This window comes from Lepidochelys kempii, chromosome 1 (genome assembly GCF_965140265.1).
Source record: "Lepidochelys kempii isolate rLepKem1 chromosome 1, rLepKem1.hap2, whole genome shotgun sequence".
NCBI classification, from domain to species: domain Eukaryota; kingdom Metazoa; phylum Chordata; order Testudines; family Cheloniidae; genus Lepidochelys; species Lepidochelys kempii.
In genome coordinates, this window is record NC_133256.1 from 289,246,178 (window position 1) to 289,263,533 (window position 17,356).

General features: G+C 37.8%; 1 protein-coding gene across 3 annotated transcripts in view; it reads right to left on the bottom strand.

Annotated features, from left to right (window-relative positions):
* TBK1 (TANK binding kinase 1) overlaps nucleotides 1-17,356 on the bottom strand; it is a 55,836-nt gene that overhangs the window by 20,126 nt on the left and 18,354 nt on the right. For all 3 annotated transcript variants that reach the window (XM_073327889.1, XM_073327888.1, XM_073327890.1), the window contains 8 exons: nucleotides 17,014-17,154; nucleotides 15,823-15,952; nucleotides 14,912-15,093; nucleotides 13,750-13,910; nucleotides 12,217-12,327; nucleotides 3,907-4,086; nucleotides 1,276-1,472; nucleotides 566-624 (listed from right to left, as the gene is read on the bottom strand). In XM_073327889.1, coding sequence (XP_073183990.1) covers nucleotides 566-624; nucleotides 1,276-1,472; nucleotides 3,907-4,086; nucleotides 12,217-12,327; nucleotides 13,750-13,910; nucleotides 14,912-15,093; nucleotides 15,823-15,952; nucleotides 17,014-17,154 — 1,161 coding nt within the window. The remainder of the gene's footprint in view (nucleotides 1-565; nucleotides 625-1,275; nucleotides 1,473-3,906; nucleotides 4,087-12,216; nucleotides 12,328-13,749; nucleotides 13,911-14,911; nucleotides 15,094-15,822; nucleotides 15,953-17,013; nucleotides 17,155-17,356) is intronic.

The following is a 17,356-nucleotide window of genomic DNA, read 5'->3' on the forward strand; positions in this document are numbered from 1 at the left end:
CCTGTGGTCTGCAGACCTTTGGGGGTCCGCAGACCGTCTATGATTTTCAAAGGGGTCTGCAACTCCTTTTGAAATATTTAGGAGTTCACAAATGAAAAAAGGTTGAAACCCACTGTAGTATAATAAATCTTAATTCAGCCCTTTCTCAGGAAAAAGTCCCATTGATTTCAATGCAAGTTTTGCTTGAGCAATGATTTTGGGATTTGGTCCTTAATTTCTTCAGCACTGACTTTCCCCTCAAGAAAATCATAACCAACAAAATGCAGATGAGGAATAATAATGCACAGCACTTATATAACGCTTTTTGCCTTCAAAGCAATTTACAATCATTAGCCACTTAAAACTCATAGTTTAATATAAATATAAGGTACTCATTGAGAGAAAGAGCTAATATATATATTTGTCATTTGTTACCCTCACACACACACACACGCACACACACTTATAAAAGCAATGACCATTAAAAAACAAACAAGATGGCTGGCATTATTCAATTCAGCATTAGGTAGCTTTAGTTTATTTGAGATAGCAATTTAATTCTTGTTCTAATTAAATAAATACTCACTTTAGCCATACTGGCATCACTGTCCAAGTCATACCGCTGATGTACTTTAGGAAGTGAAACTGAAACATAAGAGATGGACTTTTATTTTATATTTCATATGTAATAAGTCTGTAATACATTAGTGCATACACAATATAAGTTTTGGTTTAGAAACATTTCTTTTATGTGTTCAGTGAAACATCAAATTTAGTAAGAACTGCTTCTGTTAAAAGACTAGAAAGACTAATCAGAGCTCAAGAACACCTGCATTTCCAGATATTACTGGAAATTAGAACAACATTAGTTAGGAGTGCTATTTTATAAAATTCCTTTCAACTTATTTAAATACTGTGGTTCACAAAAGGATTGTAGAATTCTATGCAAATTACTAAATCCTACCTATATTAATGCTCAGGGACCAGGACTTTTAAAAAAAATTGTCTAAAATTAGATTTTAAATGCATATTTAAGCATCAAAATAAGTGGCCTGATTTTTCTGAGTGCTGAGCACCCAGCAGCATCTATTGATGTCAATGGGAAGCGATGGATACTCAGCACTTAGGAAAACCAGGCCTGTTTAGGTGCCTAAATATGGACAAACTCTTGATCCAAGATTTTAATATATTTATCAGAGGTCAGAAATATTCAGTAATCAATCCTATTTTCAAAGAACATTTATAAGCAGCCTAATCTTGTTTATTTAACAACAGTCAGAAAAGACTTCAACATACTTTCTTCATAGATTAATCCTATGATGTTTGCAGCCTCTCTGCTTATTATAATTATAGGATTTTCTTCAGTGGTTTTGGGAAAATGTTGTGCTAATCTTCCAGGCTCTAGTACTAGACGGCGGCCTTCGTATATCATTTCTTGGTTCTGAGAAGTTATTTTTGTCTGTTTGTAGACCAATTCATGAAATATGGCAGCTCTGTAAGAAAAACATTACACTTAGGAAACAATCAGATCAAATTCACTAAAATGCAACAGAGTGCAAACAATTCATAGTTTGTTTTTTTAAATATACCTTTTATATTTAGTGAATTAAGTATTGGTTTTGTTCCTATATAACTTATTAGATTTATACAAATAATAAGCAGTGTGCAGCCTACCTAAGATTCTGGGAACTCCTGCATAAATTACAAAAATTAAATTAAATTGCCTGCAGAACCCCAAACTCCTCTCCACACATCTGATTTCTCTCAAAGGCCCATCTCTGCAACAGCCTGCATAAATAGATATGTTTTGAAGGGCAAAAAAATAGGGTGACTTTGGACCCAGTGACGGAAGCCTAACCCAGAGCTCGGAGCCTCTCACAGAGAACACTCTACTCTCAGCCCTTCTCTTAAGTTGACGGAGTCAGCTCTACTGATCGCAAGTGTGGCAGTATGGCACAAGGAGAAAGGCAGTGTCTCAAGAAGCGAAGTCACAGAACATTTAGGGCATTTATATATCAAACCCAGCACCTTGAATGCAAACTAGAAACTCACAGGTAGCCAGTGCAGATCATGGAGCACTAGTGACCAGGAAATAAAGCATTTGTTGTACTAGAGACTATCAGTTCTTCAACTCTGGTATCCTATTTCCAACAGTGGCCAATAATACTTACTGGCCATAATCTATCACCTAGTCCAGCACTTCTCAAACTTTAACAACCCGAGGAGCCGCATTTTGATTTAAATTTTTTTGAGGACCCCCAGGTCCTGCGCTCAGCTCCAGGTTCCACCTTCCTTCCTCCCTCCCCCAAGGCTCCACCCCATCCCACTTCTTCCTGCCTCTGCTCCACCTCTGCCCCTCTTCCTCCTTGCCTCCTCCCTCGAGCACACACCATCCCCGATCCTTGCCCCCCCATCCTGCACACCACTGAGCAGCTGTTCACCCGTGTGCAGGAGGCCCTGGGAGGGAGGGGGAGGAATTGATCAGTGGGACCAGCAGCCCTGAACATGATTCTGCCCCCTAGCCCGAGTGCACCCTGTCCCTGCTCCTTCCCCTCACTCCCAGAGTCTCCTGCACGCTGCTGAACAGCTGTTCCCCGGAGTGCAGGAGGTGCTGGGAGGGAGAGGGAGGAGTTGATCAGTGGGGCCCGTGGACCCCTTGGAGTACCCTCACAGACCCCAGTTTGAGAAACGCTGACCTAGTCAATTGTCCAGTGCTGTGCATTACAGAACAAATCTTCATGACACCTGCAGGTGATGATCTTACACCCTGAAGCATGAGAATATACATACTAAAATAGGTCTGAACCAGTTACAAATATTGTTATCCACCCTTTTTAAGAATCCATATGATAAAAAGACAGATTTTTCTTAAGGAACAGTAGAAGCGGAATTTGTGAAGAGAAAAGCTAGATTGGAGCTCAGTGACACTGTGAGAAGAAACAAAATAGATCCTTTAAAAAGTTTCATATCTTTAAAATATTTTAGATTGAAGAAAGTCCCTGCCCTGAAGAGTTTACAATTTGTTTCTTGTACAGCACCAACATGTTTTTGGCACTTAAGGTGTATAGTTAAACAGACAAAAATACAAAACAGAAAAGCAATCTAATTAAAAATGGTAAGACTGATCAAAGAGAAGCATTACAAAAGATTCCTGTGACAGAGTGCTGCGATCAAAACGGCTGAGTCACCACTCTGACCACATCAATTAATTCCCCCTGGATGGACCTAACTGTGCCTAACCAGTGGATTAAAATGAGCTGGAAGAGGACTAATGAGCTAATTGGCACATTAATGCAGAACACAGAAGAAACCACAGGAAGGAACCAATGTGGGCTATAGATATAGGCTAACAGAGCCAGAACTAAGAAGGATCTTGGGACAGAGAGATCTCTTCTGTCTCCTCAGCAGAGGGGTGATATATGTGTAATATGATGCTGTAAATATGGTGTATAGATCTCTAAAGGTGGCGGGGAAAGCAATGTAAATAAACTACACTGTGGTGAATAACAACTGAAAGTCTCCAAATAGTCTGACACAGCAGAAGACAGGAGCGGGACCTTGTCCTGTCACAATTTCTTCGAGAACATAGTACTTGGGCTCTGTTGCCAAAGGCTGAATCACAGAGAAAAAGAAAGGGACAAACCAATAAGAGGCCAGACCAAAAGAAATAATGTACACCTATTCACATCATATTATATATATATATATATATATACATACACACATACATATATACACACAGTGCTTGACATGGGAAGGCCTTACAAGCTTGCAGCACACATCATCATCATCATGCATTTCTCTTCCCCCCAACCAGATAACTGTCAAGGAATGGCTACTGAATCTGTCAAACTGATGTGATCTGAGGTCACAGCATTATTTGCCTGGATAAGACAGAAGTAGTGAAAATATGGGAAGAATGCTTACGTATTATAGCTGTGAATATAAACTTTGTGTGAGGTCATTTGCTGTAGTGAAAAGACATGAATTATTCTTCGGTGGAGTATGTCACTGGTCTCTGCAAAAAACTGGTCAAATCCCCAGCATTTTTCCTGATCTGCTTCAAGAATGTTTGCAAGAACAGGCGTGAGCAGTACTTGCAGGCCCCTGTGGATACACAAAAAAGAGACAACACAAGTTGGAATGTTTCTCATTCTGACATTATAAGATCTCCCTATTGGACAGATCACAAGTAGGATGTTTTTGTGCTTTGAGAAATTCTACAACATTCCTTTCCTTTACTGTTTTACAGCTTCTGTTCAACAACATTGCCCACTGTTTTTCCTGAATAGGGACAGTACATACCATATTCACTTTTTTGAAATTTGAGTACCAAATATTTTGCCTTTGGAATTTGGCAAAACTGAATTCTAATTTCATCATGAAGGCAGGGATAGGGGCAAGAAGCACTCAAAGAAATGGTCTGAAGTAAACAGGATGAAATTCAATAAGGACAAATGCAAAGTACTCCACTTAGGAAGGAACAATCAGTTGCACACAGACAAAATGGGAAATGACTGCCTAGGAAGGCGTACTGTGGAAAGGAATCTTGGGATCAGAGTGGATTACAATCTAAATGAGTCACCAGTGTAGCACTGTTGCAAAAAAAGCAAATATTATTCTGGGATGTATTAGCAGGAGTGTTATAAGCAAGACACAAGAAGTAATTTTTCTGCTCTACTTTGTGCTGGTTAGGCTTCAACTGGAGTATTGCGTCCAGTTCTGGATGCTACACTTTAGGAAAGATGTGGACAAATTGTGATATGTGATACAATTTAGTTGGGGTTGCTCCTGCTTTGAGCAGAGGGTTGGACTAGATGACCTCCTGAGGTCTCTTCCAGCTCTAATCTTCTATGATTCTAAACTGGAGAAAGTCCAGTGAAGAGGAACAAAAATGATTAAAGGTCTAGAAAACATGACCTATGAGGGAAGACTGAAAAAACTGGGTTCGTTCAGTCTGGAGAAGAGAAGAGTAGGGGCATGGTAACAGTTTTCAAGTACATAAAAGATTGTTACAAGGAGGAGGAAGAAAAAATATTCTCCTTAACCTCTGAGGATAGGACAAGAAAAAAATGGGTTTAGCAGCAAAAGTAGTTTAGGTTGGTCTGGGTAAGGATAAAAGGGGTAAAAAACAAGGGTGATGTCATGGTAGGGGGTCTACTACAGACCACCAAACCAGGAAGAAGAGGTGAATGAAGCTTTTTTTAAACAACTAACAAAATCATTCAAAGCACAGGACTTGGTGGTGATGGGGGATTTCAACTACCCAGACATATGTTGGGAAAATAACACAGCAGGGCACAGATTATTCAACAAGTTCTTGGAACGTATTGGAGACCATTTTTTAGTTCAGAAGGTGGAGAAACCTACTGGGGGGAGACTGTTCTAGATTTGATTTTGACAAATAGGGAAGAACTGGTTGAGAATTTGAAAGTGGAAGGCAACTTGGGTGAAAGTGATCATGAAATGGTAGAGTTCATGATTCTATGGAATGGTAGGAGAGAGAACAGCACAATAAAGACAATTAATTTCAAGAAGGCAGACTTTAGCAAACTCAGGGAGTTGGTAGGTAAAATTCCATGGGAAGCAAGTCTAAGGGGAAAAACAATTGAAGACGGCTGGCAGTTTTTCAAAGGGACATTATTAAGGACACAAGAGCAAACTATCCCACTGCGTAGGAAAGATAGGAAGTATGGCAAGAGACCACCTTGGCTTAACCAGGAGCTTTTCAATGATCTAAAACTCAAAAAAGAGTCCTACAAAAAGTGGAAACTCAGTCAAATTACAAAAAGGATGAATATAAACAAATTACACAAGTCTGTAAGGACAAAATTAGAAAAGCCAAAGCACAAAATGAGATCAAACTAGCTAGGGACATAAAAGGAAACAATAAAACATTCTACAAATACATTAGAAGCAAGAGGAAGACCTAGGTCAGAGTAGGGCTGTTACTCAATGAGGGGGGAAAGACAACAACAGAAAATGTGGAAATGGCAGAGGTGTTTAATGACTTCTTTGTTTTGGTTTTCATCAAGAAGGTTGGTGGTGATTGGATGTCTAACATAGTGAATGCCAGTGAAAATGAGGTAGGTAGGATCAGAGTCTAAAATAGGGAAAGAACAAGTCAAAAATTACTTAGACAAGTTAGATGTCTTCAAATCACCAGGGCCTGATGAAATGCATCCTAGAATACTCAAGGAGCTGACTGAGGAGATATCTGAGCCATTAGCAATTACCTTTGAAAAGTCATGGAAGACAGGAGACATTCCAGAAGACTGGAAAAGGGCAAATATAGTGCCTATCTATAAAAAGGGAAATAAGGACAACCCAGGGAATTACACACCAGTCAGTTTAACTTCTGTACCTGGAAAGATAATGGAGCAAATAATTAAGCAATCAATTTGCAAACACCGAAGATAATAAGGTGATAAACAACAGTCAGCATTGATTTGTCAAGAACAAATCGTGTCAAACCAACCTGATACTTTGACAGGGTAACAAGCCTTGTGGATAGGGGGGAAGCAGTAGATGTGGTATATCTTGACTTTAGTAAGGCTTTTGATACTGTCTCGCATGACCTTCTCATAAATAAAATAGGGAAATACAACCTAGATGGAACTACTATAAGGTGGGTGCATAACTGGTTGGAAAATGGTTCCCACGGAGTAGTTACCAGTGGCTCACAGTCACACTGGAAGAGTATAATAAGTGGGGTCCCGCAGGGATTGGTTCTGGGTCCGCTTCTGTTCAATATATTCATCAATGATTTAGATCATGGCATAGAGGGTACACTTATAAAGTTTGCGGACAATACCAAGCTGGGAGGGATTGAAAGTGCTTTGGAGGATGGGATTAAAATTCGAAATGATCTGGACAAACTGGAGAAATGGTCTGAAGTAAATAAGATGAAATTCAATAAGGACAAATGCAAAGTACTCCACTTAGGAAGGACCAATCAGTGGACACACACAAAATGGGAAATGACTGCCTAGGAAAGAGTACCGTGGAAAGGGATCTGGGGGTCACAGTGGATCACAAGCTAAATATGAGTCAACAGTCTAACACTGTTGCAAAAAAAGCAAACAACATTCTGGGATGTATTAGAAGGAGTGTTGTAAGCAAGACATGAGAAGTAATTCTTCCGCTCTACTCCATGCTGATTAGGCCTCAACTGGTGTATTGTGTCAAGTTCTGGATGCCAAATTTCAGGAAAGATGTGGACACATTGGAGAAAGTCCAGAGAAGAACAACAAAAATGATTAAAGCTCTAGAAAACCAATGAGGGAATATTTTAAAAATTGGGTTTGCTTAGTCTGGAGAAGAGAAGACTGAGAGGGGACATGATAACAGTTTTCAAGTACATAAAAGTTTGTTACAAGGAGGAGGGAGAAAAATTATTCTTCTTAACCTCTGAGGATAGGACAAGAAGCAATTAAATTGCAGAAAGGGCGGTTTAGGTTGGACATTAGGAAAAACTTCCTACCTGTCAGAGTGGTTAAGCACTGGAATAAATTGCCGAGGGAGGTTGTGAAATGTTCATTTTTTTTTATTTTTTTTTTAAGAGCAGGTTGGACAAACACCTGTCAGGGATGGTCTAGATAATACTTAGTCCTACATTGAGTGCAGGGGACAGGACTAGATGACCTCTCGAGGTATCTTCCAGACCTACAACTCTATGATTCTATGGAAATTTCAAGTGATTACTTTAAAGTGGGGCAGCAGCCATCTTAAGTATCTTGAATTTGTACCTGTTCTTCATTACAGGCTAATGCAGATATTAATATTAACAACATGCTGGTATGTGTACACAAATCAAACCTGCAATTTTCAAGGGAGCCTAAGTGACTTAGTAGCACAGATCCCATTTAAAGTCAACAGATATTGTGCTCTTAAACCACTTTGAAAATCCCACCCTACATACTTATAGCTGAATAGTTTTCTATTAGATGGCTAAACATGGCCTCTCTACACCACTTTCAAAAATAATGTACAGCTTTCCCAACCTGTTCTAATGGAGACAACTCTATTTTCTTCACAAGAGTTCATGGGAAAAATTACTGCCCCCAACTATGAAATGACTAACTGTGAGGCAGAGACTTCACTTAGAAGCTAAAATCAGGTTGTGTTAGTGTTATAGGGAGCTCTTTGAAATCCGTAGTCTCAAACTGCATCTGAATGTGAGAGGGACACCCTCAACTTAAAAACCGTAATTCTACTTGATAATTGTTTTTAACTTCTACTGTAACAAGTAATACCACTATAATTTACATTATACATGGAAAACACTCTTTTCTCCCCATTTGTTTACTTTACTGATTGGAAAACACTGCATATAGTCATTTTCTCTTCTTCTTCTGTATAGTCAGTGACATTCCCGTATGTTTTTCCATGCAAAAATACAGAAGATAAAAATATTTTTAAAATAGAAAAATATTAATGTAAAACCCACAAAAATTGACAGAAGGACACAGGCATAGTACCTGAAACTACTTTTAACAATTTTTTGTTTTAAACTGACTAGACTTCAAGTTGACAGTGTCCCTTTAAATGACTCACCATTTCTGTATATTACAGCTAGTTACTGGTTCACACTTCAGTATTTTTCTACTTCTATTTATACTCCTATCAAAACTGCCACAATGGAAAATAATATTTGTTTAGGGACAATAATGCAACTGGAAAGGGTACTACACAAAATGAAACAAAGAAAATGTTAATGCAATTTACATGATAATTCTCTGAAATTCTTATCTCATTCCAATATTCCTCAGTAAGGAAATAATTTTAATAACTAAAGTGAATATATAAATTAGATCTACAAACTCCATTTCATTTTAGCTCCATTTAAGACAGAGCCACTTTTCCTACAATGAAGCTCTAGAACAACTTCTCTCTTCCCTATAAAAAGGGAGATTAATTTTGAAATGGTAATTAGTAGGGCTGTTGATTAATCGCGATTAAAAAAAAAATTAATCGCGATTCATCGCAATTTTAATTGCGCTGTTAAACAATAGAATACTAATTGAAATTTATTATACATTTTGGATGTTTTTCTACATTTTCATATCTATTGTATTCTGTGTTGTAATTTAAATCAAAGTGTATATCATTTTTAATACAAATATTTGCACTGTAAAAATGATAAACAAAAGAAATAATATTTTTCAATTCACGTCATACAAGTACTGTAGGGCAATCTCTTTTTTGTGAAAGTGCAACTTACAAATGTAGATTTTTTTTTGTTACATAACTGCACTCAAAACCAAAACAATGTAAAACTTCAGAGCCTACAAATCCACGCAGTCCTACTTCTTGTTCAGCCAATCGCTAAGAAAAAAAAAGTTTATTTATATTTACAGGAGAAAATGCTGCCCTCTTCTTATTTACAATGCTACCTGAAAGTGAGAACAGGTATTTGCATGGCACTTTTGTAGCCGGCGTTGCAAGGTATTTATGTGCCAGGTATGCTAAACGTTTGTATACCTCTTCATGCTTCGGCCTCCATTCCAGAGGACATGCTCCCATGCTGATGACGCTCATTAAAAAATATAATATGTTAATTAAATTTGTGACTGAACTTCTTGGAGGAGAATTGTGTGTCCCCTGCTCTGTTTTACCCCCATTTTGCCATATATTTCATGTTATAGCAGTCTCGGATGATGAGCCAGCACATGTTGTTCATTTTAAGAACACTTTTACTGCAGATTTGACAAAACGAAAAGAAGGTACCAATGTGAGATTTCTAAAGATAGCTACAGCACTCAACCCAAGGTTTAAGAATCTGAAGTACCTTCCAAAATCTGAGAGTGACGAGACATGGAGCATGCTTTCAGAAATCTCAAAAGAGCAACACTCCGATGCGGAAACTACAGAACCCAAACCACCAAAAAGGAAAATCAACCTTCTACTGGTCGCATCTGTCTCAGATAATGAAAATGAACATGTGTCGGTCCACACTGCTTTGGATTGTTACTAAGCAGAATCTGTCATCAGCATGGATGCATGTCCCCTAGAATGGTGGTTGAAGCATGAAGGGACATACAAATCTTTAGTACATCTGGCACGTAAATATCTTGCAACGCTGGCTACAACAGTGCCATGAGAAAGCCTGTTCTCACTGTTCTCACGTTCAGGTGACATTGTAAACAAGAAGTGGGCAGCATTATCTTCTGCAAATGTAAACAAACTTGTTTGTCTGAGCAATTGGCTGAACAAAAAGTAGGACTGAGTGGACTTACAGGCTCTAAAATTTTACATTGTTTTATTTTTGAATGCAGTTTTTTTGTACACAATTCTACATTTGTAAATTCAACTTTCATGATAAAGAGACTGCACTACAGTACTTGTACTAGGTGAATTGAAAAATACTATTTCTTTTGTCTTTTTACAGTGCAAATACTTGAAATCAAAAATAAATATAAAGTGAGTACTGTACATTTTGTATTCTGTGTTGTAATTTAAATCAATATATTTGAAAACGTAGAAAACATCAAAAATATTTAAATAAATGATATTCTATTATTAACAGTGCGATTAATCACACGATTAATCATGATTAATTTTTTTAATCGCATGACAGCCCTAGTAATTAGGCCCTGATTCAGCCAAGTACTTAGGCATAATGTGAGCAGTCCCATTGACTTACGTATTTTTGGTTCATTTACTTATTTCTCTCATTTATCGTATTGAAGTCAACTGAACCATTTCAATGCTTCAATTTATGCATCTGTTGAAATGGGGCATTAGTCACCAAAATACTGAGAGCTAGATTATTCTGATTTAAACACCTTCATTTTTCCTTTAATGTTTGACTGCAACGTATATGAGGGAAAATTGTTGTTTTGTGCCTAAATTAGCCTGGTACGGTTCCTATGATCAAATAATATTCTGTAATGTTAAAGCCAAATTTACATACAGGAATACCAGCAAGGAGGAACATTTTCATAAGCCTCTATGGGGATCAAGAACTGGATATTTAAGTGGAAGGTATTAGGGCTACGAAGATGACTGTGTTCTGGAGGAAGGAGAAGAATTTAAGTCTCTTTCCACTGGCTTGTTTAGCCTAACTAAAAGAAGGTTGAGGTGAGATATGATTGCTCTCTATAAATATATCAGAGGGATAAATACCGGAGAGGAAGAGGAATTATTTAAGCTCAGTACCAATGTGGACACAAGAACAAATGGATATAAACTGGCCACCAGGAAGTTTAGACTTGAAATTAGACGAAGGTTTCTAACCATCAGAGGAGTGAAGTTTTGGAATAGCCTTCCAAGGGAAGCAGTGGTGGCAAAAGATCTATCTGGCTTTAAGATTAAACTCGATAAGTTTATGGAGGAGATGGTATGATGGGATAACATAGTTTTGGTAATTAAATATTCATGGTAAATACGCCCAATGGCCTGTGATGGGATATTAGATGGGGTGGGATCTGAGTTACCCAGAAAAGAATTTTCTGTAGTATCTGGCTGGTGAATCTTGCCCATGTGCTCAGGGTTTAGCTGATCGCCATATTTGGGGTCGGGAAGGAATTTTCCTCCAGGGCAGATTGGAAGAGGCCCTGGAGGTTTTTCGCCTTCCTCTGTAGCATGGGGCACGGGTCACTTGCTGGAGGATTCTCTGCCCCTTGAAGTCTTTAAACCACGATTTGAGGACTTCAATAGCTCAGACATAGGTGAGAGGTTTTTCACAGGAGTGGTGGGTGAAATTCTGTGGCCTACGTTGTGCAGGAGGTCGGACTAGATGATCATAATGGTCCCTTCTGACCTAAATATCTATGAATCTATGACGTTTTTCCCATTAAATTCATGTGTATAATTTTTAGCTCTTTGAATCCCTTTAGGACACTCAGGCAGGAGGACGGAGGTCAAACTTAAGGTTTAGACAAACTACAGTATATCCACAGTAATAATTATCCTCTCTTCTGGCGATGGAGCTAATGCCTACCTGTTCAATAGCATATTCTCCCCCTCCCTGCACAGGCTGGTTCTTGGCTATATTACTCTTTTTCACCACTTGAGTGCTCTTGGGTAAATGAACAGTTACAGAAGCACTTGGATGGAATGGAAAGAGAGGCATTTCATAGCCCATAAAAGAACATAATATAGGGCTACTGTAAAAATTCAAAGAAAAAAGTCAGAGACAGCCAGTGTCCCAAACATCTTATACTGAGAAAATAATGAGAAAAACCTTACTCAGGTAGCACTGCAATATTTGGTAAAAAATTCAAATAAGCTTACTTAGAAAGACTACAGGAAATAGGCATGTCTCGACTCCACTCAATTGGTCCATTTTCTGCTTTCTGTACTCCAGATATGGCACCAGAAGGCTTTCCAGTGATTATTTTATACCTATGAGATATTACAAAAATAAATATGCAAAATAAATATGCAATCCTTAATTACTATCTCTTCAAGTACAAGTCTAGTAAATGGATCGTCTAATGGGACCCTGTAATGTAAATAAAAAGTCTAAAGCGAGTACAAGAATTTAGACCAATCTGCTGCTCAATAGGAGTACAATGTTCAGGGCTCATCTCCAGATTGGCAAAGGTGCTGAAATAATACACTTAATGTTTCATGAAAAGAAACACCTTATGCTGAACTGGAGAAGCCCCTCTGGCTGACTCGGGATTGAGAAAAATTAGGGAGGGGATCCAGGAACTCACTGGAAAAAATAAAAATGTCAAAGTCATTTTTATGTCCGTATAGTACAGGCATTTACTGAATTCAACTTGCAACGTTCCAGGGAATTACCAAAAATGTTCGTTTGGGAGAAAAGGAATACAGCTTGGGTTCAGCAGAGATTACATTAATATTAAAATAGCCACAGATTTTGGCACAAATTTGTACAGTCACAATTTTTTCCCAACTCTGACCAGAAAATTTAGGAATAAGTGTGAAAGGAGAGAACTCTGCATTAAATTTTATTTAGCTCTAGGAGAAACGTTACTTTATACACACATGGTGTAGAGACAAGGAAGATTCAAACAGCGAACTGACATCAGAGACAACTGCTTTCATTCTTCATAGCCTGTCTGAAAAATTAAATGTACAATATACGATAGTAAGGCCCTGTACATTATTCAATTATGCAGCTGCATAAACTGTTGCTGAACAGCTGATTTTTAAGTTGCTGCATAATTACACTCTAGAATCTGAACTTTCATTTAAAAAATATTAAGCCTATAACTCCAATTTATCCCAAATCCCTGTCTGCAAAGGGAGAGGGAAAGACAAGATGCATTTCTTCCTCAGCAGCAAAAGACTTTACTGCCTCCTGGATACCAAAAACAGCTCCCATACTTTCCTCAATGCCAGAACTCCCAATTGGCCAAATTTCTGGCGGTCATTTGAAAACACCTAAATGGCAGCTACTTGTTAAAATAGAAGTTTGAAATTCTGAAAATATAAGATCTTATGTTACATTCAATTAATTTTGTAGTCTCCAAGAAAATTACACAAGGTAGATTTCACAAATTGTACTGGACCGCGAGTGCAGCAAAGAAGGCAAGAGGCTTCAAAAGGTTGTGTCACAATTTTCTGGAGGCTCTGCTGCATCATTAGGTCTAATGTACCACACAAGGTACTAGTCTTGTAAAATATGAAATCTTCCCATGGCACTAGCCTTGCTAAATATGAAATCTGCCTACTATTTGCATTATTTTTACACTGTTTGCTGTGTGTGTGTGCGCACAGAACTCTTTGTTATAGATATTTTTATTGGTTGAATTCATTTATGAACAGACAGAACTCTCCCTCTAAATTACCCACATCACTTCCTTGTTCCTGCGAGGCCCTTCAAAAGGTCGGAATGGTAAACTCCCTGTTGCTGCATGGTAAAATGTCACCCCTATGCTCCACAGATCAACTGTTGCTCCATACTTCTTCTGATGCTCCTTCCTCAACACTGCTCGCTCATACATATCAGGATGCTTAAGGGGAAAAAAGGGGAAAACTTAGCACTACTTGCTTTGTAAACAACTATAAAGACCAAAACTCAAGAGAGCAACCACAGCAGGATACACCACCTTTCTAAGCATTTCTTTCATCAAAAAGGGAAGTTAGCATCTGCTGTGTAGTATTTGCATAAGCTTTTCACACTACAGGCACTTCAAGATCATACTGCAAAATTGCTCAGCCTGAGCCAGTAGCCGTTTATAGTCACCCTTGTTACAATAAAGTTCAAAATCAAATAAAGGGAATTTAGTCAAGAAAATTCAGATGAAATTACAGATTAGGAGATAAAAGCCGCACAAAAGGATAGGAAGAGAAACACTACAAAAACTACTATTTCAGAAAATGCATTAAGAACAGAGAGAAAGAGCATTGAGAACATTTATTAGCACACTGGCATGTGAGGGGCATGGAAACAGAAGCAGAGGGGACAACTGTTTTCTTTCTGTTTTTCCACAAAAATATACTTACTTTCAAATTCAATGTAAGTATTTTAGATATACTGGCTCCCTCACCTGTCACTTTTTGGAATTAAAGTACTCTGACTTTAAAACACTACACTGGACATTCCAAGTTACAGTGCTCTTGCACGCTGCTTGGTCAATACAAATATCAGGAAAGTGGATCTGAGCAATACGCAGCATCATCCAAACAGTTCACAAGAACATTTAAAAATATCCAGAGAGGGAGAGGCAAAGAAGCTCTAATAAATCTATGCTACAATTCTTTATATCACCCAGTGAAACATGGAGAATCTGAGTCAGGAAATGACCTCAGCACACTTGTTCCCCAGATCAGTGGAGGCCTGGCATGACACAAGGTGCAAAAGGTAGGATTGATGTTATAAAGTAACTACCAGACTAGATGTGTCATTGGTAAATGAATTCCCAACTGGGGTTCTATCTCTCAGCTATTCAGTTTTCACTAAGAAATATCCCATGCTTCAACAAGTCCATCAGTAAGAAATTAAATGGCTTACCAAATATTCTTCTGTACCATAGAGAGAAACAAACTGTTCGTCATCTTCCAACTCTCTCGCAGCTCCAAAATCTGTCAGTTTGTAAACAGACTGACCATCTTCACCTATAACACGCATTATATTGCCTGGTTTGATGTCACGGTGCACTATTCCATTTTCTCGGAGATGATTCATCCCAGCCACTTAAATACAGAGTTGTACAGCATTTAGTACATATGTATCAAAACCAGCTGGAAAAATGTTAAAATACCAAAAAAGCATATATACTTTCACAGACTATGGTTTTTCAGTGTGTGCAAAGGAAAAGGGCAAAGACCAGTACTGCTACTAGGATTAGAATATCCTATTGTCTCTATTCTAATAATCTTTGCCTTTTCTTCTTCAAACAGCAAATAATGGTACATCTTGCTCTCAAAAATGCCTTTCTTGAAACTTATTTTCTTCCATTATTTTAGGTCAGAGTTTATAATCCTTAGTGATCTTATTCTCTTCCCAGAGGAATGTCTACAATGTAGGAAACAACAGATGACAATGGGTTTTGCCATCATCCTTTGGAACACTGAGCAGATAAAGTGGACGTATTTTAATTGCCAGATTTCCTGCGGTGATAGGGGCAGACAATGGTGGACTTCATTACTCCCCGTAATCTATTATGTGATGATCTGTCAAGAAGGAAGTCCAGTGTGTGACCAAAAAAAAAAATCTTTGCATTTAAAAAAAAATCTAATTTTTAGAAAAAAAATCATAGTTTTATAATGCAACTACATTTGTTGATATAGATTAAAAGTAATACTATAATCCACAGGATTTCATCTATATTGTCAAACTAGGAATTTTAATACTCCAATTCCAAACAACAGCTGAGCAACAGGGCAAATTGTACAGTGTTTAAAAAATTAAATCCCACATACCCACGTCTCTCAGCACAATTAAGAACTCAGACTCAGGCAACCCATAGGCATTAGATGGCTCTTCTAAAACAGTGTATAAGCTCCCACATGGACAAAATTCCATAACAAGTACTTTGTGTCTAGTGGTTGTCTGAAAAATAAAAAATATAAAGATTTGACAATTATATGAAGACTGTTAATAATTCCAGAGATTACATCAAGTCACAGTCTCCTATTTTCAAAGCTTTGTAACCTGATGCTATTTTATATACAAGTCTCACTCTGATGGCTTTTAAAAAATGAAAAGAAAGAAAAGAAAAACTGGTTCCATTTTAAAATTTATCTTAAGTGTAGAAGAAACTAGGGAGGCCACAAGATTATGGGTGCTAGCCCTTCTTTACCTTAAAATGGCCTTCTCGGAGTAGCAGGTAGTGTAGAGGCAAATGAAAAATGAGGAACTACAGTGGGAGAAGAGCCTGGAGCAGCACTTTTACTTCTCTCCTTTGATTACTCCCCCTCCCCAAAGTCTTTACCGACCTCTGCGTTTTACCCATTTTCCTGTGAACCCCTAGCCAACCTCACTTTGAAAAGTGCTACTTTAATTCATCCCTGGGTGCAATTCTACATCTGCTCTATCATTATGTGAACTTTATGCAGCAAGATGCCTATCTTCTGATGGTCTTGTAGAACACCTGAAATCTTCTTTATATTTTTAAAAAGTGAGGGGTTTTGAATAAGCTGCAAAATTATCAAGCAAGAGCAAATCAAACAGTAGCATGCATTCCATATTAATATAAAAATATACAGTAGTGTAATTAAAATCTATTATCTTAAATAATTTCAATTTAAGATTTTATAAATTAGGACAGTATTTGCATAATATGCACATGTGAATGCAGTGGATCAGATTCAGTGCCTGTTGCACTGATCCTGATTATATGCTAAAGACAGCAGGGCAAGCGTACTGATGTGCTAGGCTGTTAGGAGTCAGTTATGTATTTCAGTAGCAGTATCACCACTCAGTCTCTGCTATCTTTCAATCTGTGGCTCCAGATCAGGTGAGATTCTCAGCAAAAGGAGAGGAGCCAGTAGGAAAAGGCTCCTATATACTTCTTAATAAAAATACAGCCTTACCCGATACAGCAGAGTTTACATGAAATACATATGCAGGAATCATGGATGGCATTACTACAAACCACATCAGCTAATTACCTCTTCCTCAATAGCAAACAATTTGACAATGTTCTTGTGATTCAGTTTCTTTAATACTTCAAATTCTCTCATCTGAACATCCACAGGACGAAGGAAGCTTATGTTGTTAAATACTTTGACGGCATATAAATCCCCTGTTTTCTATCAGAAAAATATTCAGATTATTTTAAAAAAATCAAAGTCAAAGTCTTAATAATTAACATTTATACAGTACCAGTCATCCTGAAAGATTCCAGAACACTTTTCACTTATATACAAGTATGATATAATTGCAGCTTCTCCGCAATAATTTATTAATATTGTATGTTCATCTGGTTATTGGAATGTTTATTATATGAATATA